Source organism: Panthera leo, chromosome F2, assembly GCF_018350215.1.
Source record: "Panthera leo isolate Ple1 chromosome F2, P.leo_Ple1_pat1.1, whole genome shotgun sequence".
Taxonomy (NCBI): Eukaryota; Metazoa; Chordata; class Mammalia; order Carnivora; family Felidae; genus Panthera; species Panthera leo.
Window position 1 is genome coordinate 20,484,813 of NC_056695.1, and position 24,760 is coordinate 20,509,572.

Here is a 24,760-nt window from a genome sequence, read left to right on the forward strand (position 1 = left end):
TGGACTTCTTTTTTTCAGAGCAGGGGTAAGACACGAAATAAGCTCAGAGAAACCATGAATAGTTAAGCGTTGCCTTTTCAGTTTGACCGGTGTTTTTTCTCCTTGCTTGCACTTTCAGTTTCAAAGGACAGTGGCTTTCTCAGCCACTCACCAGTCTAGGTGACAACATGTAGGGAAGCAGGATAAAACACGGTGTCCCCAAACATAGCATCTATTAAACCTGACTTCACGGAAGGCAGAAGTAACGTTTCTTAGGGTTTTCCTTTTACCGAAATAATTTCATTTCCATTACAACATCAAAATAGTAAGATAAATATTACCACTATCTCATACCTACTACCCTTCTTCCAAAAAGCTCAACTTATTTTACGTTCTCGTAAGTGGAACCTATCTACGTGCCAAGTATTTAAAGCCGGGCTGTGTGAACTACAAACGAAAGTGGGTAAGTTAAATGTTAGAAGCAGTTTCTAATGAAGAAAAAGTGGTAAGAATGATTTCTTGGATGTGTAGGTGGAAACACAGAAGTTAGGCAATTTCCCCAAAGTCCCTGGGTGGACTTCAAGTCCTTCACCATGACTAAACCCTTTGTCGACACGGGCAATTCAAATGAAATTGTTTACATCTGATACGAGGCACACTTGAAACAAATGGCTCACAGTTTTATTCTATGTAGAACTCCTATTCCCCACATAGAGGCTGGATTTGCTACGGTGTTTGCAATTTATGGCATACGTAATATCTGTATGGGAAGTCTCACTGGACATATTTCTCAAGTTAGGAAGTGACATTTTATTTGATTCCTTGGTCAGCGTCCACTAGCTTAGTACCACCTTGGAGATCCACTTTCTAGGAAGCTCCCAGTGTGCTGGCTGGAGCAATGACGGACCGTTTTCTAGTTAGACTGGCCACGCATCTCTAACAAAAGATGGAGGCATCAAACACGGGAAGGATACATCTTAGGTACGGGTTAGGTTCCAAAGTTAGCATCCCAAAGCACAGACAGACACAGACAAAATGACCCTTAAAACTCCTCAGGAAGACACCTCAACGCATCACCACGTCCCCTCCCTCTCCACGGGCAACACGGCCAGTTTTTCCTCCAAGGGGAAAGCACACTGGTGTTTCTTCAGCGGAGTCCTAAATGACAGAGTAGGGGCTGTGCCGCATTTAAAACCACGTGGCTACATTTCCACAGTGAGAGTCACAAGAGAACCCAAACCTAGAAAGCTCTCGTCAGCCACCTCAGGATCGCTCTGTAGGTACATACTTATTGGGAAAAACGGTAGGCAAGACTATTCACGCTGCTTAACCATTTCATGGCCACCGCTTCTTCTGAATGAGAACAGACGATTTTATGTAAATCAAATGACATGTAAAGTGACTCCACTGTAAATCTATGTCGTGTTTTTGCTGAATACAAAAGGTATAAGTAAACATTAATAGGAACATTTATTTCCCTTCAAGGATAGTGCCTGGAATACAGTAACGGACACTCAATCAGATGAGTTCCCTTAACCATACTAACCTGGAATTTAAGAAAACTGCCCAGGATCAATGAAATTTCCATTAATTTATCACAAAAATATATATATGTTAAAGTTTATTTATTTTGAGAGGGTGAGGGAGTCCCCAGGAGGGGCAGAGAGAGAAGGAGAGAGAGAGAATCCCAGGCTCAAACCCACCATGAGATCATGACCTGAGCCGAAATCAAGAGTCAGATGCTTAACCAACTGAGCCACTCAGAAAAATATTTCATAAAAATGTGTGATAAATATCTTTATAACTGTGTCATTAAACTAAAGAGATAACAAAGAGGTTCTAATAAACTGAAGTTTATTGCTGGCCTATGAAACCAAGTTTCCCTACTATGCTGCTGTCTTGTGTATTTTTTTTTTTTTTAAGTGGCCTTTAAAGCTCATTGTGTGTGTGGGGAGAGGGTAGGGAGTAAAGGAGGTGGACTGAAATAATATGATACTTCTCGAAAAAGCTTCACAGATTGTCTTGGATGAGAAACAGCCAACACAAATCGGTTCAGATAAACAATAATAAAGTATATTATCCTTAATGGATGATCTTCTATTTGCCCCCGATCCCAGGTATGTATGTATAAAAGAAAGTTTTTACAACGTAGATTTACAACAGCCTGTGTCTAGACTCCTACCTTTCCTTTTGACCTTTACTCTTTTCATGCAAATGGAATTATACTTTAAACCACATCAAACAGAAAAATAACTATCACCCGTTTCAAAGAGTTCTTTTTTTTCTTTTCTTTTTTCTTTTTTTAAAGAAAGAGGGGGAGAAAGAGAGGGAGAGAGGGACACAGGGAGACAGGGAGAGAGAGAGAGAGAGAGAGAGAGAGAGAGAGAGGCAGGCAAAGGGAGAGGGAAAGAATCTTAAGCAGGCTCCACGCCCAGCACAGAGCCAGATGTGGGGCCCGAGCCACACAACTGAGAGTCTGACGACTAACTGAGCCGCCCAGGAGCCCCCCTCATAGAGTTGTAATGACAAGATTCATGATCCTTCCTTTGTAACCTACTCTTGTGTCTAACATAATGAGCTGAAACTAAATCTAATGTTATACATATAAAATGTTAAAATATGTTTGGATGGTTTAGATCAATTTATTAATGTTTAAATTTCAAATAATTAGAAAATTTAAAATTCAGGATTTTCCTTGGTTGATTTTTATTTGTTATTTTCTTAAATGTTTATTTTTGAGAGAGAGCACAAGTCGGGTAGGGGCAGAGAGAGAGGGAGACACAGAATCCGAAGCAGGCTCCAGGCTCTGAGCTGTCAGCACAGGGCCTGATGCGGGACTCGAACCCACAGAACTGCGAGATCATGACCTGAGCTGAAGTTGGATGCTTAACCAACTGAGCCACCCAGGAGCCCCGGTTGATTTTTACTTTTAAAAAGTACGTATTCAAACTGATTTTCAAATTTTAATCTTTGTCATTTTAAGAGCTGACCAAATTCAACTGTGGGTCAGTCTAGTGACTAAATGCTTTTTTGTCTTTAGAAAGCCTTGCAGGAACTTCTTGGTTTCATATTCAAAAGAAATTGGCTCTTTAGATCTCCGTAACTATGGACAGACACTGTTTGAATTCATTCAGCTTACATCAGAAGAATGTATTATGCAGTTTTCCCCACTAGAGATAATATTGTTGTGCTTGTGTTTATTTCTTGTTAATTTCTGGAGTACACATCTAACATTCATCTAAATTGTCTTAAGTGTACTTTAAATGTTCTTCATCAAGGAGACAAAATTCAGAATGTCTACTATAACCCCTTTGGCTGTTAGGCAATAAAATCTGACAACTATGGCATTTTCTTCTGTAGTCACGTAGGTTGTGGAAGGGATAGATCTGACCACATAAGTTTCTGATCAAATATTTCCCCCTCTTCCCTAACTTTTTTAAGCTTTAGTTCTCATCAAAAGTTCTTCTAGTCCATGTCTACTTTGTTAGGCCTGATTTCTTCACAACAGAAAGAGGAATGCCTTCCTTCAAAATGCTTCGCCGAGATACTTCCAAGTTTTGCTTAGGCATCTATTCGAATGCTCAAATTAGCCACATCAATTTGAATAGTTAGTTTAAACTATTTCAGGCAGAAAATGAGTCAGAAAGATTTTTATAAAAGTTCTACAAAATGAAAATTGGACTTGATTTCTTTAATTTTTCATTTTTCTGGTTTTATGAATTTTTCATGTGTCAAATCAACTTGTTCTCTGAAGGAAATATAAAGAGCACATGCATTTTAATAACAAGTATTTTGATAAGTTACAAAACATCTTTTCAAAAATTTAAATAAGAAGTGCAATTTTGCCACATTTGCCTAACAAAAAATTGTTAAGAAATGGTAAAATTGTTAAAAAACGGTTATACAATTCTGCCACATTTGGAGGAAAATTTTCAGGACATTACCAGCTTAAAATATGGGTTGCCTAGTGGTGTCAGATAAGAAGAAATTCCTTTCAGAAATTCCTTATAATTCTGAACCCTCATTATAACCGGCCCAGTAGCATCAGAGAGAACATCAACACACCCCACTAGGCAAATAAGTACATAGCTGAAAAGTTGGAGGGTTCCTGGGTGGCTCGCTCGATTAAATAAACATCAGACTTTGGCTCAGGTCATGATCTCGCGGTTCGTGAGTTCAATCCCCACATGGGGCTCTGTGATGACAGGCTGGAGGCTGGAGATTGCTTTGGACTCTATGTCTCCCTCATTCTCTGGCCCTCCCCCACTCACATTCATTCTTTCTGTCTCTCAAAAACAAGTAAACATTAAAAAAGAAGTCGGTAAACATTTTGGAAATTTTTCTGTCACTGCTTCCTGCTGGTGACGAAATGACGTAGAAACAAATGTTGTTTAAATACTCTGCCCAGTAAAGAGCTCTATTTTAGGTATAATAGCACGATCGAAGTACTTCCTGCCCTTAATAAGTTAGTGGTAGGTTAAACACAAACTTGGTTAATGGCTCTTCTCTGAGTCAAAATAACAAGACAGTTGAGTGTACAACTCGGGCTCCCTAAGAGTTTACCTTATTAAATAAAAAACTTAGATTCCCTGGAAATGAAAGAAAAACCTTCAACAAAGTGGTCCAGCAGTTAAAAGGAGATACAATGAATCTGTTTTGGGAATAGTGAAGGAGAGCAGGAGGCAAAAGAATCAGTGTTTTTTCCTTAAAGTAACGCGTTCTAACTTTGATCTAAATTTAAGTAATGCATACTTCCTGTGGTAACTTTTCTTTTCAAGCTGCAATGTTTTCAATGTTAAATTTGTTCTGCAGTATTTTTTGGTGGAGTTTTATTTTTAAATGGGAGTGAATGGAGGGTGAGGCCAGGGACTGGGTTTCATTAAGAAAAAAAATACTGTGTGTGTGTGTGTGTGTGTGCGTGTGCGCATGTGCGTGTGTGTCTCTACACTGCTTTTTGGTCCATCCAAAATAACAGATTTGTGCTGATTACACCCTGGGCTTTATGTACCCTAGGTGAGATGATTTTGATTAGAAAAATGTTTCCCCTGAGCAACAATTAGACATGGCAAGTGACTCAAGAACTTTAAAAACAAATTTTTTTTTTTTCCAGTTTGCCTGAAGTTAGTGTAATCATATACTAAATATAGAAATGCCAAGCAGTGTCCCCCTTCCCTGACCCTCTAAGTCCCCGGGGCCTCAGGCCTGGGATAGAAATAAATCCTGTGTATGGAGGGAGGGGCCAGCCACTAAGCTAAGGTGGCCGACATGGGTCACCATCTTGGCCTCTAGCATGTGTTAGGGAGACCTGAGTGACAGTATGTGTCTGCCACTCTGAACTGCCACTAGCTCTCTGTATTCGAACCTAGTAAACCTCAAGAGATGAAAACATTTATAGGTGTCAATATAGTTTCACACTATACTTTATCCAAGGTTTTGCGATTACCTTTCTGCTACAACTTTCAGTTTCCCCAATTTACTTGAATTTACAGCATTACAGAATAGCTGTATCACAGAACCCTGCGCTGACCTCTAAGTTTAAGGATTAATTATCAAAGATGATTATAGAATTAGGCTGTTTCCCTTGTGAAGGACAAAGGTTTAGGAAATCCTACCTGTTTTATAGGAATGGCAGCAGCTGCCAAGACATCAAAGTGAAAGAAATAAAGGAAGCTAAATGCTTAGAACCATGGAGTGAGCCCAGCTAGCAGGGCGAGAAGGGCCTCAGCTTTCCTGATTCTTGCTTTCAATCCTAGTCCTGCCCCAGGGCCAGCCTCTGCTGACTCAGCGGACTTCAACATTCTAGCAGGGAAGTGCTGCTCTCCTCTCTCCCCATCCACACCCAGTCCCCCAAGATGGCGTGTCACACAAAATATCCCCTTGAAAACCAAATTTCAAGACAAATTAGTGAACTATTTTAACTAGAAAGGCCTATGCAGCTTCTTCCCTTGTTAACCGGTCAGTTAAAAGGTCTGAAGTACAGGGCAGTTCCCAGGGGTTAGACAGAGTTGATAATGAAGGGTGAAGTCTTGGATCATTAACCCAGACTTCACGGAGTCCCCAGGAAACATCTTACGCCAAGCCATCATGTCAGAAAGAACTCTTTTTTCTTTTAAATGATTCTTTAGCATTAATCAGAAGTTGTAGCAGACAATAAAGAGAGGTACAGTGATCTTCATTAGGTCTGAAAACCAAACGCTTATCTTAAAAAGAGAGCAAGGTAGATGGGAAATAATTTAATTAAGTCTGTCCTAACAAAGCCCAGTTTCAAGGAAGTGATTATCTCCAATTCAGGCGTCTGCTAGTAACAGGGTCAGCAAAGTACAGCTGGCCTGTGGGCTAAATTCTGCCCACCACCTGTTTTTGGATGGCCCCTGAGCTAAGAATGGATTTACATTTAAAAAAATTTTTTTTAATGTTTTACTTATTCTTGAGAGAGAGAGACAGAGCATGAGTGAGGGAGGGGCAGAGAGAGAGAGAGAGAGAGAGAGAGAGAGAGAGAGAGAGAGACATACACACAGAATCCGAAGCAGGCTCCAGGCTCTGAGCTGTCAGCACAGAGCCCGATGCGGGGCTCGAACTCACGAGCCATGAGATCATGACCTAGGCCGAAGTCAGACGCTCAACGGACTGAGCCACCCAGGCACCCCTGGATTTACATTTTTTCATAATTGAAGAAAAAATCCAAAGAAGAGTATTTTGTGACACATGAAAACTGCAAAATCCAAATACCAGCGTCCGTATGTAAAGTTTTACTGGAACACAGTGCACTCATTTGTCTACATAGTGTCTAGGTCTCTGGCTGTCTTTGCGCTACAATGACGGGACTGAAGAGTCGTGGCAGAGACCGTATGGTCTGTGAAGCCAAAAATATTCACCACTTGGCCCCTTACGAAAAAAGAAAAGAAAAGAAAAGAAAAGTTAGCCCAGCCCTGGCTCTACAACAATGTCGCTCTTTGCTAGACAAGAATATGTGGAACGGGCAGCTGAAGTGAGAACGAAGCCTGTTTCAACGTAAGGACAACAAAGCAGAAGGCTTATTTGTCTCTAGTCACCCGAGGCCTCCAAACGCCCCTACGAGAAGCCGTGATGGGTATGGATTAGTACACTTGGGAGAGCGCGTTACAAACTCACCTGGTCGCTAGGTTCAAAGCTCATCTCCTCCTTCTCAGTTTTCATAGCTATTAATTTTGTGTTACTGGCAGGGTCTGTCTTACTGTCCAGTCGCTCAAGTTTGGGGGTTATTTCGGGTAAACCAATATCTTTAGTATCGTCTTTATCTAGCAAGTAGCGAAGTAGTGCATTCTCTTTCTTCTTGGGGCTCACGGGCTCTTGTTTAATAGTCACTTCTGAACCAGGGGCTGTGTTGCCGGCCTCCTGGCTCAGTTCTTTGCCTGTGGCTTCTGCCGTTAACTTGGCCAAGTCCACAGGGGAACTGCTGTCCTGCAAGAGTCTGTGCAAAATCTTATGCTTCTCCTTGAGCGAGGTTCCATGTGTCGACCCAGAACCAGGCAAGCTGCCCGCGGAGTCCTTGTTTGTGTCCGACAAAGAGCTGGATAAGGGTGAAGGCTCCATCTGGTCAGATTTGGTGGTCAACAGCTGTAGGAGTTTGGTCTGTCCCTTGCCGTCATGCAGTCTACTCTGTCCGTCAGGTCTCTCGCCGCTCACAGCCTGGGGCATGCTGGGATCGTTTGCTTCCTTCTGCTCTCCCGGATGGCAGCTGCTCTCTGCTTGACCGGTGGTACCTTCAGATGGCTCCCCGTAAAGTCCAAAACAGTCTTTGGAGTCTAAGCTTCCCATCTTGCTGAGTGGGGGAGGATTCATATTAACGGGGGAGTTTTGCAAATTGCCCATTTTTAGGTCTGGTGAAGCCAACGATGACCCCAGTGAGACCCCGTGCCCCTCGCTGAGGGCCTGAAGTGCGTTGAGGGAACTGTTGGTGTAGCTATGGCTATTTCCTGTGCTGCTGCAAACTCCCACAGGGGAATGCAAGCTTCCTGCGGGGGAAAACTGACTGGGCGGGATTCGAGGGCTTCCAGCCACTCCGGGGCTCATGCGATGCCGTGGTGAAAGCATGGAGTTGGGCTGTCCTGGATTCATGCCAGGGCTGCTCTGTGAGGGACTGTTCATTTTGAGTGCATAGTTACTACCCTGAGGAGTGGTTGCTTGCATGCTCGACACATGGTTCATTCCCCCAGAACCACCAAACCTGCCCATGGGCATGCCCATCTGCTCCTTCGGGCCATTGATGGGAAAATTTATATTGCTACTGAGGGTCATGTCCTGACCTGGGTTCCCACTGCACATGGCCTGATGGGCAGGGCTGCTAGAGCTAATTGGATTCAATGGCTTCCCCATCGCTTGTCCAGTCAGATCCGGATTCATTACACACACATTCTGCTCTCTGTATAATGAGGAAAGAAATATACAAGAAAAAATACTTAGCAAGTTGTTATTAGTTCAAGAAAACGAGATGGCCTCTTTTCTTTAAAAGAACAGAGTACGTTTAAAGGCCCGATAACACTCTGATGAAACAATCTGCAATTACGGACAAGACTGAACACGCGTAGTTTTGGACCAAGAGGGATGTTTCTCAGTCAACTCATTAAGATGTCTGCGGTTTTACAGAGGGGCTGTCTTTAAATCTGACTACTACTGTATCGAAATTGTAATTACCAGATAAGACATTAGAGGGGTTCCAAGTACATGGTATCTTTCTCATTTAATGGTATGTATATTATCATGAATAACTAAGAACTTGTACCGTCTTAAAGGAAAGACCCAAACGAGTGGAGCTGTCTTCAATTATTTGCCAGATTCTAATTCCTAACAATAGTCATATCTGGAAGCCCAGAGAGCTCTGAGGTATACTACTTGGCTCAAGACGAATAGCAAACTTGGTGGGGGTGGGGGTGGGAGTGGGGGTGGGGTGGCTGGGGGACTCATCCCTAACTATTAGAAACCCCACAAGTTCTAGAACCAATAAAGTTACCAAAAGCATTTAGGATTAGAGCACCTTGTCTAAGAGATCCCCCTGCAAGTCAAAGTGAGAGCTTCCGACAGACAACCTGGGACAAAACTTCGGAGTGACCCTGGTCTGTGATCTTACTTTCCCAACACCTAGACAGCTCCCATCCACTCCCTTACTAGTGACTAAAAGCAGGTTTTCTGAGCTAGATGATTTTCCAAGTCCTATGAGCTTTAATTTACAGCCTTGGCAGTCACTTGTGAGTTACCACATGTGTTCACAAATCCAAACAAAACAGGTTTCACAAATTGTCAAACATCAGCTTTCACTTAGGGGGGGTGAAATTTGGCACATCTGTAATCACTTTCAAATTGTTTCAGTTTGAGGTCAGATTTATTAACAGTTGGCAAACAGGGCTGCCCATTTTTTTATCCCTAAACAAGAAAGTACATAATCAAGAAATGTAATAAAAGGGGACTCTTTAACCAGAGCAACTTTATATATCTTCTGACAGTAGCTCATAAACTTTTATATAGCACACCCATAAATATTTACATAACTTGAAATGTAATCATTTTCCTAAATTTGTGCTCTACAACAATATAGTTTATGACAAATTCATTTTAAAATCAACATTCAATTTTCTGTACTTTCTTTTTTTATGGAAATGTTCATTAGCTTTCAATTTAAAGGCTAACGTCAAGAAGTTAATTTAAGCCTGAGAATAAAAATCTAAAATATTGCCTCTGAGTATATTTGAGAGTTTTAGATTTAAACACACAGGACCAGCAATCATGCCTCAATACTCCCACACTGCATGGGTCACCGCTGGGAACTGATCGATTTCCCTTCTCCGACCTACCAGGCGGTCGTGCCAGAGCAAAGCCGGTGCTAGCCTATATTCTTCCGGCTGCCTTTTAAAAGTCACTAGTATTAAGACGAGAATTCAAAGTATAGCCCTCTTGGCTGGCATCATAAATAAGCTGTCTTTTAGCCAACAGTTAATAGCAACTCAGTTTTATATTTTACGTGCCTGGGGCTGATTAACAGCAATGTCTGACAAGGCTGGAAAGCTCTAGGGTGATCTGTTGCTTCTGTAACACTTATCTTGACTTGGGAGGGGAAAATGATTTTTTTTTTTTGAAAATGATTTCTTATAACTAGGATTACCTGTGAAGCATATGTAACGATATTACAAGCTGAGGTTCATTAGTAGTCTGAGAACGGATGAGTTTGCTCTTCGTTTGTGCAGCAACAAGAGTGCCATCGGACAAGGAAAAACGATAGATTTGACTGAATGCCAATCCTTGTCTCAGCACTGTGGGCAAGTAAGGAAACAGAATGCATGTTTAGAAAAAAAAAAAAAATCAGAGAGTAGGGGCAGGATAAGATATAATAACAGTAATAAACTTTGTTAAGTTGAAGATTTTCCTACCAGCATGTTAAAAAGTTGTAATAGTTTATGATATTAAAACATTACAGCATTTTAAAAGCACATTTTTTTTTTTACTCAAAATACTAATAAATTCAATATATTGTGTTTTTTTGTTTTTTGTTTTTCAAATAAGGCTTATTAGACCCTCAAGCTAGGTTCTTTTTAAAATCTTCAGGACCATGGCGAAAAAGAGTGTAAACCATTGATTAGCTCAAAACAAGCTTCACAATGATCTGTTTAAAATAAACAGTACAGTGCACAGACAGGAGATCTTTAGAGTGTGAGGTTGCCTTTAATTTCCCTCTAAGCTAATAAAAATATTACAGTAAAATTTATGACGTTAAACGTATCCTCTGAATATTCATCTTGAAGTTACGTACTGTTCACCATCTCACAGTACTATTCCCCAATCTGTTGTTCAGTGTGTAAGAAGAAGTATGACTTCTGTGGATGGGACAACAGGAAGCAAAAGATAAACAATCAGAAAAATCTTTTCAGAGGGAAAAAAAAAGGCTAAACAGAAAACTGAAACAATAAAAGCGGAATGGTTTAACTTCTGGATAAAGAATCTGTTTCCATTTTCAAGACAACAGAAGAAAATGTATAAATCAACTAGGTGAAAATAACTTCTCTTACGATAAAACTTCAGGTTTATCTTTTAAAACAACTGTATTTTAAAACGGTCAAATACTACATATTGAAAAAGAACATTTCGGCTCAGAAAAAAAAGGAGCCATATAATTTGGTTACCCTCTTAAACCATTTTAAGAAGCCTACCGTGTTTTCTCGCATTCTCTTCTACACAAATTTTGTGGGTTGAACCGCGAGCCCCAAGACCAGCCAGAACCAGCACGTTCACGACCCCACAAAATTGCCTCGAGTGAGTGAGTGGAGGGAGGGAGCGAGAGAGTCACTGACGCACAGTGTGGATTCTGACTTTTCTTGGCAGAATTTCACTTCGAGCAATTTCCCCCATGAAACCCCCTCCGCAGTCTCAGGTACACGCAGCGTTTAGGTACTACTTTGTGCCGTCAACCGCTGCACGAAGCTACTGCAAAGTGGGACTCCTGGAAATGAATCACTGGACTTATGTGCATCTTGCCTTTGCGCAGTATGTTCCTAAAAGGCAGAACGAATACAATCTTTATAACGGGACTCCTGCTTCGAATGGCTTATGATTTCAGAATTTTATCTGACCTCAGCTGTGACCCCTGAAGGTTTTCCATTTCATTTGGAAATACGTCAAACATCTCTACTACTAAAGTAGATACGCTTAAGCATACACCTGGATTTCTTTAGCAAGCTCTTCCGTTTCAACACAACATTTTAGGAGATTTTTACTCAGTGTGATTGATTACCTTCGATCTCACCTATTTCATACATTTTGGAGTTTCCTTTCAGTGGGTCCCGCTTGTTTAAACCTACCACGGTGTCTGGTACATTTGTGTAAACCCTTTTGTAAGGATTCGGGAGGCCACAGAGTTCAGTGTAGGGCATTGCTACTCAGGACTCAAGGATGCTGACCATGTTTGCTCGTGGTGATTTCTTATTCTTTGTTGTTACTATTTTTTAAATTTTAAACCAGATCTAGTGAAACAGTAGGTTAAATACTGATTTCTGCCAAGTGTAGAACCTCTATTTCCTCTTATTCTTTCCAACTTAAAAAAAATGCTGAAAGACGCAAGGTTCTGGATTGTGTGCTTATTTCTGAGAAGGATAAAGAAGATGAAAAAGATGAATAAGATGAGAAAAATAAGGGAATGGGGACAGAGGTCATTTACGATTTGTACTTTTTCATCAGCGGTCTTAAAACACAGCGTCTGAGCAAACACTCCTGGTAAAACACTAAGGTCACAGATGCACATCGAAGTGAAGAGGACAAACTAAAACTCTGTTTCAATGAGGAGTCGGGATGTTCTTTCTGCCAAAACGCTGACAATCCGCCCAACCGAGCTGCAGGGCGCACTCCGCCGCCCCTCGTCCCTCACAGGCACGGTGGCTGCTCCCTGGGGAATCCAGGCCCACTAGCCAGGCGCCCCGCGCCGGACACGCGGCGTCCATGGGAGCAGATCAGGAGACTAGGTGAAGAAGAGGTCTCTCTCCCCCTCCCCCACCTAGTACTTAATGAGGAAGAGCTAAGGAAAAGGCAGCTTTCCCCCCTTGTTCTCACCAGTATGACAAAACACCAGAACGCACTAGAGGAGACGGGATTCTGTGCAAAGAACTCTGGGAGCGGCACGACAGGGAGACTGCCAGGAGACACCCCAGATTAAGCTCGGGTGCTGACCAGTCACTTCATCTGCGTCCGCCTTCCCATTGATAACTGGAGTTCCTGACGCCTGCCCACAGGCTGTTGCTGAGGAGCAACAAGCTACTACAAAGAAGGACAGCGTCGGACAAAGGCCAGGTGCTCGGTGAGGGCTGCTGTTATTACTGACACAGGCCTTTGAAGTCTTGGCTTTAGCTCTAGCGGTCCTGTTAATTACGGTCTAGTCTAGCTGCCCTGTGACCTCAGTCAAGTCCCCTCATTTTTTGGAGCCTTCTAGAAATACCTGGGCAGTCTTCGGTGGTCATCACGTGGAAGGAGGGCCGGAGAGACGCCTATCGGGAATTTAGCTGCTCTTGCACATTTCATTTCGTTCTTACTTCCAGATTGTCTTTAGGATTCAGGTATTTCTTTTGATATTAAGTGGTACCTTATTATGTAGTTTTCTATATACAGAAGCCTTAGGATCAGCGAACATGACCTTTTTCCCTTCCTTCTGTTTTTATGAAATTATCTTCTAGTCATCTCATTCTTCTGTCCCACAGAGTCTACAAAGTTTTCCTTTAGATGGCAGCATTTTCTGGGCCGGATGATGCAAAGTACGTATGAACACAAAAAGTCAACAGACCCGAGTCTCCTGAGGTGAACTTCAGAACCACTGTTCCAGAGAAAGCTTCCACAGGAAGTAGTAACATAGCAAAATCAACGTCAAGAAAAGTACCATGCAGAGATGCCTACCTTCATGATGATGCCTCTTAGCATAGGACACAGATTCGCCTTCATGCTGCGCGTGGAACTTCTGAATGCACCTTCTCACCAGGTCCTCCCAGCCTGGCTTCATGGCTGCCCGCATGGTGCTGGTATCCAGTGATGTGATCTTGCCTAGTAAGTAACAGCAAGCATTATACCTACGTACTCATCTATTATTTACGAAAATGACTAACATTTTAAAAGATAAAATTTACTTATTTAGAACAGGTAGCACACAAAGGGTAGACAGTGAAATAGGTGCCCCTCCCCCCACCCCCCCACCGCCCCTTCTTCCTCAAGCCCCTCAAGGCTTCTGCCCCGGTAGCAGTCACTATTCTCAGCTTCTTCGTGATCTTCTAAATATATTCCTTGCATTACAAATATGTAGCTTCTACAATGATTTCTTTGGTATATATATTTTTAATCTGTTTGTTTGTTTATTTATTGAGAGATTGTGTGAGCAGTGGTGGGGCAGAGAGGGAGGGAGACAGAGAATCCCAAGCAGGCTCCACGCTGTCAGCACAGAGCCCGACATGGGGCTCGAACTCACAAACCGTGAGATGGTGACCCGAGCCAAAATCAAGAGCCTGATGCTTACATCGACTGAGCTACCCAGGCACCCCCGGTCTTCTCTGGAAAGAAAATTTACCTTGGAGATCTTGGCGAGTAGTAAAACTTTCTGATGAGGGAAGACCTGGTCTTTCCTTCATGGGAACTCTTCTTGCCACACAAATCAAGCAGGACTGCAAATCTTCAATCATATACATTTATGGTTATCATAATAGGCTTTTTCAGTGATTCAAACAAACTCAAATGTCTTTATGACAACACGACCTTGTAAATCAGCGGAGGAGGGAGTGCTCAAACGCTGTGTGCCTCTGCCGCTCACTGGCTTCATGCTCTCCTCCCCTGAGTGGGAAGCAGCTGGGGGACAGGATAGGGTGTGCCGTGCAGGGTCAGCTGCTGAAGCCACACGACCCACGCTGCGAAAGTACACCCGCCACGCTAGCATTCCCGCCCTGAAACTACCTGCTCAGCGATGGACGGAAGAGCGTGTAATCCTTTCTCACGGAATGGCTGATGGGAACAACCAGCTTAGTTCAACATAAAGTAGACAAATGGCGAAAACTAAAGCCTGATACTCTGCTCTGTCGAGGGTTTGCTCCTCGAGTTTTTGGTTCGCCACGATACAGGAAAGCTAGATAGACCTTCTACCCAGCTACGGAACTACCCCTAGAATGGCAACGAGCGATTTAACGCAAAGAGTATAAATGGAGTCTAGATGTGAACACGAACGAAATCCTAGAAAGAGTGGCAGGCACCAGGGTGGCTGCATTACAGTTGGGAATCTCGGCCTTGGCTGGTTTCTCACATGGCCAACGCTAGGCCTTTATTCCTCACCCACGTCAACTGTTTTATTCATCTGTGTTCACTTCTAGAGAACACGGAGATGTTTTATTTATCTTTGTAACAAGCGGAGCACATTGTGTAGCTCTTTTAATTTCGAAAATGCTGGATAAAAGGTTAAAATGATAGTCTTCATATCTTATGTCATTGATTTATGATTATTCATCTTTAAATCTGGGAAAGAATTTCTCTAAATCTATCTAGTAATGGTGCGTATCACAAATATAAACGTGATCTTCATTCTGAACATAATAAAAGCTAAATTTTTGAGCACTTGCTATGAGGCAGACCTCTTTTTAGCTGCTTCAGAGGCTATCAATTCATTTAGTCCTTGTGAGAACTCTACGAGGCAGGGAAAGTATCATCTCCATTTAACAGAGGAGAAAACCAAAGCACGAAGTTTAAGTAATTTGCCCAACACCATACAAAACTAGTGAAGCCAGGATTCGAATCTGAGCACACCATGGCTCAGAAACCCTACTCTTAGGCCATACTGTGTTAATTATCTAGAACCAGACTTTAAAGGTACAAAAGTGTTTAAATACACAGCACAGAGTCACACATTAGGTCAGTTACATCTTTTTTCTACCACTTTAAGAACAGTATCCTAGATGGGTGAATTAGCAGCACGTACTCTGTTGCATAAAAAGAAAAAAAAAAATCCCTCAACACTGCATACCTAGGGAAAAACTTAGTTTTGAAAAATTATGCCACCTCTGAGAGCCCCATTACTTTTCAATAAAATTTAAATTACAAATTACTTGCATATAAAACCAAAAGAAATAACTACAGAACTTCCTCAACTTACAATGGAGTTATGCCCTGATAAGCCCATCTTAAGAGGAAAATACTGTAAGTTAAAAATGCATTTAAAACATCTAAACTACCAAGCATAACTTAGGCTAGTCTACCTTAAATGTGCTCAAATACACACAGTCCGCGGTTGGGCAAAATCATCCACCACAGAGCCTGTGTTTTAGTAAAGTGCTGACCATGTCATGAAGTTTATTAAACACCATCCCGAAAGCGAACAGCAGAACGGACACGTGGGCACGGAATGGTTGTGAGTGTACCGGTCGTTAACCCCTGGGATCGCGTGGCTGACTGGGAGCTGCAGCTTACTGTCGCTGCCTGGCATCCTGAGAGAGCACTGTAGGCGTATCGCTAGCCTGGGGAAAGGTCCAAATGCAAAACTTCGAAGTATGGTTTCTACCGAATGTGTATCGCTTTCGCACCATTGTAAAGTTTAAAAAAAAAAAAAAAAGTAAGTCAAACCACCGAGAGTCGAGGACGTTCTGTAGTATTTAATGCCAATCATGATTCAGGCATGTTCCTTTAATCCTTACTACATTCTGATACTGACACTCTTGACTCCCCTTGATGAGAGGGTAAACTGTAGGCCAGAGAGGTCAAAAAACTTGCCCAAAGTCACAGAGTTCGTAAGTGGCTGACCTGGCCTGTCTGACTACAAAGCCCACGAGATCTCCATTCACCAGCGCTCCTCTACACCTCCTCTCTTGCTACGCACGCAGTAAGCATTCTTCGGCACTGCTTCATATTAGACAGTGACCCTCTGCGGCGTGGCGTGGCTCGCTTGGAGGGCACGGGGGTTGGACACTCATCAGCATCTCCTCAGGGGGGTGGGCCTACGAGCTCGAAGTCCTCGCCATTCCCCACTCCCGTCTCTAGCCTCTCTCAACTATCATTCTATCACATACACCATATCCCGGACCCTGCATCCACGGATAAACTAGATGGAATCCATTAACCCCTGGAAAGTGTATGAAACAAGTTGTTTGTACTTGTGCCTTTTTCTAGGGCTGTGGCTCACAGTAGACATTCAGAAGAGCTTAGGATCCCTGGGAGGTTTAACCACTAAGAGAGCTTCTCTAGTTAGGCAGCTGCTAGTCACATGTGGCTACGTAATCGGAAACTTAATAAAGTAGAAAAGTCGGTTCCCCATTTGCATTATTGAAACACCAAATGCTCAACAGCCACAAGCAGCTAGTAGGGGCTGCCCTGGACAGCCATCACCGCGGAACATTCTATTGGACAGTGCTGTTTTACAGACATAAAAATCGAATTCGTCACAAAAATTAAGTAGGTGACAAGGATAAAGAAACCACGGCTGAATTTTTCTTTGTGTGGCCACTAGTTTTAGATAATGAAGAGTGAAAGAAGTAGCACAGGAATAAATACACAGATACATACGAAATATCCTGATTTTGCCCTACCTTCTCCTTCTTCTTTGATGGACTTTGGTTGAGAGACGGCAAAGCACTGCATAGTTTCATATTTCTGATGTGCTTCCTGGTTGTCGTGACCTTCCTCTTCCGAATCAGGCAAAGGTTTTACCAGCATCCGGCAATTGAAGGTATGGCTGTTCCGCCTAGGAGGCTCGCCAGACCAGGATCCCCCGTTCACTGAGTGAGGCGAGAGCAAGCCGAGAATTACCGAGGAACTAACATCAGACTCACCGCTGCCGAATTATCAAAATGATGCTACTGTTTTAACAACCTGGGAACACTCTTGGGATTTTCAAAATAACTTTTACGCTTCTTACCCTTCACCCTGACTCCTTCCTTTCAAGCGCAGGCGTTGGCTATTTATTACTAGCATACAGTTCTTTCTTTTTGTGTTTCCCTTGCTTTGGTTTCTTGGAAATTTAGTTCCACCTACTTGTATTCTAGTGTTAGATATGTTACCCCCTGCTCAAAAATCTGTAGCTGGCACCAACTGTAGCATGCATTAAGTTCTTTAAAAGGATTTGGACCTTACAAGGATAAAAGTTCTTTTAAAAGGTCAGGAAAAGGAAAGCCACTCAAACTGATAAATCAAATCTCAGTAACCAGCCACACCGTATCCATCTAAGCAGATCTCCCACGTGGGGCAGCACAAGCGTCCCCCACGGTCCTCCATACTCGGTCCTGTGTGGACACCTTTGCTCCTGCGACCTTCTCTAAAGTGTTCAGCTGCCTCTATTTCTCCCACCCAAATGCAGCCTGCTCTGAGGCCAAGATCCCTATACTGCCTCCTTTCGCAGATCTTTTCTTTTATAGAATTTTACAGAAAAAAAATTTTTTTTTTAAAGTTTATTTATTTTGAGAGAGAGAGAAAGAGCGAGCAGCAGTGGGGGAGGGCAGAGAGAGACAGAACCCCAAGCAGGCTCGGCACTGTCAGCGCAGAGCCCGATAACGGGCTCGAACCCACAGACTGTGAAACCAAGAGTTGGACGCTCAGCTGACTGAGCCACGCAGGCACCCCGAATTTTATAGAACTTTTAGTGTATATTTTGTAACTTGACTGTTGAATGACTCTATTGTAGCTTTTTTTTTTTTTCGTTTCATGTACATTTCCTCAATTAGACTGAAAACTCCTTGCAGATGCAGTGCTAATGTCATTTATTTCTTATCAAATGAAAGACTACTTCACATGTCTTCTGCTTTGGTGTCCACACTCAGAAATGTGTGTATTACATCAGGAGAGAGGTAATGACAGAGGAAAGACTACTTTTGGGGAAATGCACTAGTGAATCAAGAGAAACAAAAGAATGACTGATTTTGAGGATTAATGCTTCTGGATCGCCGGATCCACTTTCTCATTCTACAGAGGAGAAAACTGATGAGAAAGATGCTCAACGACTAGAAGAGCTGGAATCTTTTCTTTATTCTTCCTTATGCTCTATCTAAAAAATATGATGGCCAGTAGGACAATGAAAGGGGGGGGATCACAAAAAGGGCCAGCGAGAAGATCCGCAAACATACCCTCAAAACTCACTAGCTGGAAAACACTTAAAAGGACATCTAGGTGTTCTGGCGAATGCAAGGCTAAACCCATAGCCGCTGGGCTGTGAAGGAATGAACAAGAAAACACTCTAGAAAGAAAAAAGGAAATTTCAAGTTAACTGCAAGAAGCTGTTCTAGAATTATAGAAGGAGTCACAGCCAGCTTTATGCGCCTCGGCAGACGTGGGGGATCTGTGTCACCGTCAGTGTTCTGCAAGCTCACCCACGAAACGGAGACTTACACAGAGAAATCAAAGAAGAAAGAAAAAAGAGTTCTTATTACCTCAGGTTAATAAGGAATCTTAAAATATAAAAAAAGTACAATGTGAAGTAAGGAAAAGAGCTCTTCAGACAAGTGGATTAATAATACCAAATTAATAACATAGGTCCTTTGAGGAAGTCATAAAATTACTGAAGAGATTTGAAAATATTAGTTACTTGGAATGAGAAATCCTATTTTCTTGTTCACTTACTAGAGAATATAATTAAAGAATCTCACACGAGTATTCCTATGTTTTGTATTACTGTTGCAGTCACTTTGAACAAAGGGTTATCGTAACCAAGAAAAAGAGAGCCATAATGGAATTTAAAAGGGCCTTCTTCTATTTACTGTGGTTAACAGTAAGACCAGCTAATAGAAACAATTTGGAGAAAAAAAAAAAAAAAAAAAGAACAGAAATACTTGCTAACTCAGGACCTGACCTTATTCTGCCCTGAAATATGCACTTCCTTTTATCTGTGAAGATGTTCTTAGCATCATCAGTCTAAGTGAGAATATTAAAAAAGAACCACTCAGTAAGTGGGAACGGCGATGCCCCGGAGCAGCGGCTAAGGTGGGTCCATGCTGTGAACCGCCCATGTTCCGACGTGGCCCTCAACATTCTCGGACGCTCCCGGACAGCATCTTCCAGATGAGGCGGAGTCAGGGATGTGAAACGGGGTAAGGAGGCAGTGTCTGAGGGGGACACCTGCACAGCCACCGGAGCGTCTGGGAAATGAAAGGGCCCATTTAGGGCTCCCAGGCTGATAGCATTTGAACCTCTATATGCCACTTGTTCCTTAACATTTTATTTTTAGAGTACCGTACGCACCCACACGCGTACTCCCTTCACAAGACGGACTCAGGGTTTTGTTTCTGTGAAGTCAAATTCTCAAACTTCTCATGACCTTCTGCTTCTTAATCATGTGGAAAAAGCACAAAGCAGGGTCGGCTGGCACTGGATAGAGAGGGAGGCGATGTGGCACCCTCTTAAAAAACCACAACACAAACCCCATGAAAACAGTTGCCACAGGAGTACTTTCCATCTGAATTCTCTTCATGTGCTTTAAAATTGAGGATCAAGACAATCATTTGTTCAAGATCACGATCTGCAGATGCCCTTTTCTCCATGACTTTTAAGTTTAAACACTTAATCTAAGCATCTCTAAAAGCACCCAGTTACTGACGTAATACAGTGCTACTTTACCCTCCAACCAAGACCACGTGTGTATGGGGCGGGGGACCCGGCAGACCATCATTTACCTATAGACTTTGGCAGCAGGTTTTTGACAAATTCAGTGTGGTCCCCAACATGCAGGATGCTATATACACTTTTGTTCATCAGCTCCTCTTGGTTATACCTTAGGTACTGTGTCACATTTTCTGAAACAAATACAACGTTGCCTTCCAGATTCACCACAAAGAAGAACCCATCAAGGGCCTGAGGGAAAAGGCAAATTGTGTTAGACATGATACAACAGAAAATCATATGCAGTTGTTAAGAAGGGCTGATCCCATTAAGGGAAATGTATAATTCACATATAGATAGAGAAAAGATTTCTCTCTTGCCCCTCTCTTAGTTTTTAGGAACAATTAGCACATTTTCTCTTGGTGAAATTATTCCATCTTAGTAAGTGGGAGAGACCCTAGATCAGGGTTTCTTACCGCACACTAAATGACCAACATTACTCTGTTATTTTATCAGAAGATAATAATTACTGCCAGGTAAGTACAGGCATTTATCTATATTTTCAAAATTATATTGGTGGACTCCACACGGCCCCGACAACAACATTTATGTTACCAACCCAAAACAAAGTAATTATGTTGTACGGTTTCTCATGTAATACAATGGGAGGAAGGGGTCATTGCTAATTTCCCCTCGGTTTAAAGAGAAAAAAAATTAATCAGACCCCGATTTGATTACCTTTAAAGCTGCCAGGGTTTAAATGGAAAGAATTGCAGATGATCTCAAAAGCCAATCCTCTATGGTTTGGGGAAAGGGTCTGGGAAGTGTCTCTCTGATATGGCAATGGGGACCACAGGTGGAGATGTGGCCAGCACTGTCCCAAGACTGGAAGGGGACTTGACGTTTGGATTTTGACAGCGAGAACTGGAAAGTGAACTAACTGTGCCCTTTTCTACTACTTGTTCTCCAGGCCATCGAGATGCAGGTCCCCAGTCACCCAGATAACATTAGTGCTTTCCCATAACGTGTGCTTGGCCTCACTCCTTGCTGTTGTCATGCCAGTCTAGATTAGGGAAGGACAGAAAGGCTCTAGGATCATTTCAGGAAATGAACATAATAAGAATAACTACTGAGCATGTTCACTGTGCCTTAAACACATTATGTCATCTTAATATTTACAACTCTGGAAGGAATGTCTTCTCCAATTTACAGAGGAAGAAACGGAGATTCAAAGAGGTTAAGTGGCTTGTGTAAGCTCTTGAAACTTGCCAGTGGCAGAGCTGGAAAACTGGAATCCAGGTGGACCCGACTCTACAGCTCATGCTCGTGATTACTAAGTGGCAGAGTATTCTATTTTGATATCTACCCCAGTCTTTTCCTACCATGTTCACCTCGGTGAGGCAAAAGTTGAGAGTTCAGGGAGTTTTTCTTAGTGACTCCTCCTTTCCATTTCTGATCCTTGCTTGTCAGATCCTGTTTTATGGATTAGGTGAATGATCAGGACTAGAGAAGGCTTGATATTGATCAGGCGTACCTCGAAACAGGGTCAGCTGGTTTACCCAGTTTATGTCAGTTTCTCCGTGCTATGTGTTTGTGTTTACGACTGTTTTTAACATGAATGTTACATGTGTATATTGATAGAACAATGTGTATGGATGGGGCATGAAGTATTTACTTTTATCCTAGTTTGCTTTCTCCTTATTATTTAACACGTTCCTATTTTGTGAGCTTTTTGGGAATATATTCCATCTTTAATTCTATTTTCTTCACAAAACTAAGTGCTCTCTCAAATTAGAAATGACCATAAGGCACCAGTGAAAAGCTTTTTTTTTTTTTTTTTTTTTTTTTTTTAAATATAACACCATTCGGTTTTAAGTTTTTCTTAAATATTCTGTCAGGTTTTACCAATTGTATAACTAATTTTGCAGGGCAAAGCAAGACTGTATGGAGATGGCCTCCATAACAGGCTGGCACCAACCCCTAAAAAACCTCGTGTGAGTATGTGTATGCAGGTGTACGTCTGGGAAGGGTGAAAGGAAGCAAGTCAGCTGTTTAGTTATGTGCCACGTATCCTTTTAAACTAACTGCTTCGGATATACATTCACAGGGATTTTCATAATTATATTACTTACAGTTCACTTTTGAAAGTGCAAACAGCTTCTCATATGTTTTGTACCATGATAAAAAGACTGATTTGTAGCATAGTATAACTGAAAGATGAAAGTGTTTCATCTCATGAGACTGTGTTTTTTTTAAAAGCACACTATGATATGCTCTGATGAAAAAAGCTGACATTTGGTTTTGTTGCCTAGCAACCACTATGCTATGATGTAAGCATGAGTGTGCATCTATGCCTAGGAACAGCTCAACGGGAACAAGTTTTCCTTGTTCAAATTATTCCATGTAAACAGGGAAAAACACTTAAATTCAAACTTTAAGTCACTAGATTCAGGCATTAGCTCTCTAACATATTCAGCACTAAGGTCCTGCTGCTATACAAGTACTCAAATGAGTACAATGAATTCGCTGAAGACTACTTTAAAACAGCAAAAACGTTGGTTGGATTTTACGAGAGAAGGCCTACTGATACCCAGCCATCGGATGTCTATAATCAATGACCGTGCGCTCAGAGGGCTTTGCATCACAGCCTTGGGGTTACTCCAAACATTTCGCTTTTGGAGCTTCAAAAATCTTCCCAGAAGTGCTTACCCTATTTTAACCTTCTCCCATGCAAGGAATAAACACAGATATATGAGAATTTCCTAATAATATAATAATCTAATAATTCAGATTATGCTTTTCAAACCAATTTTGTTTATAATTCAAAAAATGTTCCCGGGAACATATCTACTTTCATCTAATTCTAAATAATCCACCCTGTCAGAGGTGTCTTATCTGTTTCTAAGAACCAAGCAGGAAGTAGCACTCTCTGGCCTTCCTTGTTGACTCTGGAAAATCAGGTTAAGTGTATTCATGCTTTTTCCCTGAAAATTGTAGTTGGATACTGTCAAGCCAGCGATTCAAGAGAAATAAGCAAGGGGCCACACGAGGTCATTTAAAGCCTTTTGGCTAGCAGGCCCAGCTCCAGGAATTCCGTCATTTCTAAATACCAGGACTGGGTCAGATGGTCTTTACTTTTTTTCAAAAGTCCCCCCGCCCCCCACCACCCGCACTTCCACCCGTGAGATAAATTTTCACAGAGTTAGATTTTCTAAAACAAAAACAAAAACCCACAATCACAAGTGCCAGCTAAAATAAAGGAGGGCAACGACTGGTTACCTTCGTTTTAAAAACCCTAATTTCTCACATACGTACGGCTGCTGCTGCGCGTCACTGCTCCCACAGTGACAACGCTGCCAGGCTCCCGGCCGTGCAGTACTTTTCAGTCTCATCCTATCGCCAGCAGAGTAAATTATCCTGAGAACTGACATAATTTATGTCTCCGGGCTCCTCTGCTTCTTGTTATACATTCGCTGACATTTTTTTTCCCTCATCTTACCATAGCCCACATCTTGAATTTTAATTTTGGAATAGGTACAGCAAAGCACTCGGTGTTTAATACTGTGCTAGTTCATAAAATAGGAGAGCCGGACTCTACAAATTCTAGACAGTATTCTGGTCGTAAAACTCCCGAAAGTTAATCAGCAACAGGGAGTTAAGACCAACCACTACGTTTGTGATGCTTATCTTAATAGTTCTGCCTTTACTTCAGTTCTCATCTTTAGGAGAGGAGCTGGTTTGAAGCAGCATAAAGAAAAAGCGGAAGCCTCTACTGGGTCCTCAAATTTTAACCTGCACATATAGGCACGTGTATACGGCATAATATAAAGCCTAAAAATTGGGGGAACATTTCAAACGGAAACTCTATCGCAGAAGTTAATGGGACTTGTGGACATGGTTTTCCAAAATGAATGCTCAACTGGCAGTGAAAGTCTGTCCATTTGTATTCTAATCCAGTTCGTTTAATTCTCTATTATCGCCCTGAAATGTATATGTGCTGAAATGAGGAGCTAGATAAACACGTGTTAGCAAGCTCAACAGGTCAGCGGTACCCCAATCTCAAGACTGAAAATTAAGCGTAGATTGTCCTTACATTACATTCGCCCGAAAATTAAACATAATAATGTGAAGATCCACAACAGCATAAAGTACGGAACGAAAATGAGGGCGTGCTACCTCAAGCATCATGGGCCCCAGCGCATCCTTGTCGATGACGCCCTGCCCTGTTGATGACACATCTGACTTCTGTACTTCATCTATGTTGGCAGCTGCTGCTTTCTCTGCAACAAACAGAAGCGTGAATTCAATGGCACTGCTTTTTCAAGGACAGAATGACACAGAAACATTTTTATTGTAATGATTTTTTAAATCTCTAGTGGAATCAGACGTGGCTATAAAAGAGTTAGAGTCCATCCCCACTGCCGCTGAATGGGGGAAACTGCTGGAAACAGGAAGCAGAACATTAACTTTTCACCTCCAGAACCTGTGGCTCAGATCCCCTCTCAGGCAGTGGCTAAAATGAGTTTAGTGGTCTCAGGCTAGTCCCCGACGAGCCTTTTTTTTTTTCCTAGATGACAAAACCGCCAAACACTATGGCACAATTAGTCTCTGCTCAGGGGACTCTGCAAACTAGGATAACGGAAGGCCTGCTGTTCAGAATTCGGTAGCACATTCGGAGACACATCTCCACGTGTTTGAAGGAACAAACAGGAGTCCTAGCTTGCTA

At 42.2% G+C, this 24,760-nt stretch overlaps 1 protein-coding gene across 9 annotated transcripts in view; it reads right to left on the minus strand.

The window, feature by feature from the left end:
- Positions 1-24,760, minus strand: part of NCOA2 (nuclear receptor coactivator 2) — a 289,097-nt gene that overhangs the window by 38,085 nt on the left and 226,252 nt on the right. For 8 of the 9 annotated variants that reach the window (XM_042924346.1, XM_042924353.1, XM_042924345.1 and 5 more), the window contains 7 exons: positions 24,211-24,314; positions 20,109-20,286; positions 17,037-17,225; positions 14,045-14,146; positions 13,384-13,527; positions 10,115-10,262; positions 7,111-8,380 (listed from right to left, as the gene is read on the minus strand). In XM_042924346.1, coding sequence (XP_042780280.1) covers positions 7,111-8,380; positions 10,115-10,262; positions 13,384-13,527; positions 14,045-14,146; positions 17,037-17,225; positions 20,109-20,286; positions 24,211-24,314 — 2,135 coding nt within the window. The remainder of the gene's footprint in view (positions 1-7,110; positions 8,381-10,114; positions 10,263-13,383; positions 13,528-14,044; positions 14,147-17,036; positions 17,226-20,108; positions 20,287-24,210; positions 24,315-24,760) is intronic. The other variant, XM_042924354.1, reaches the window with a different exon arrangement.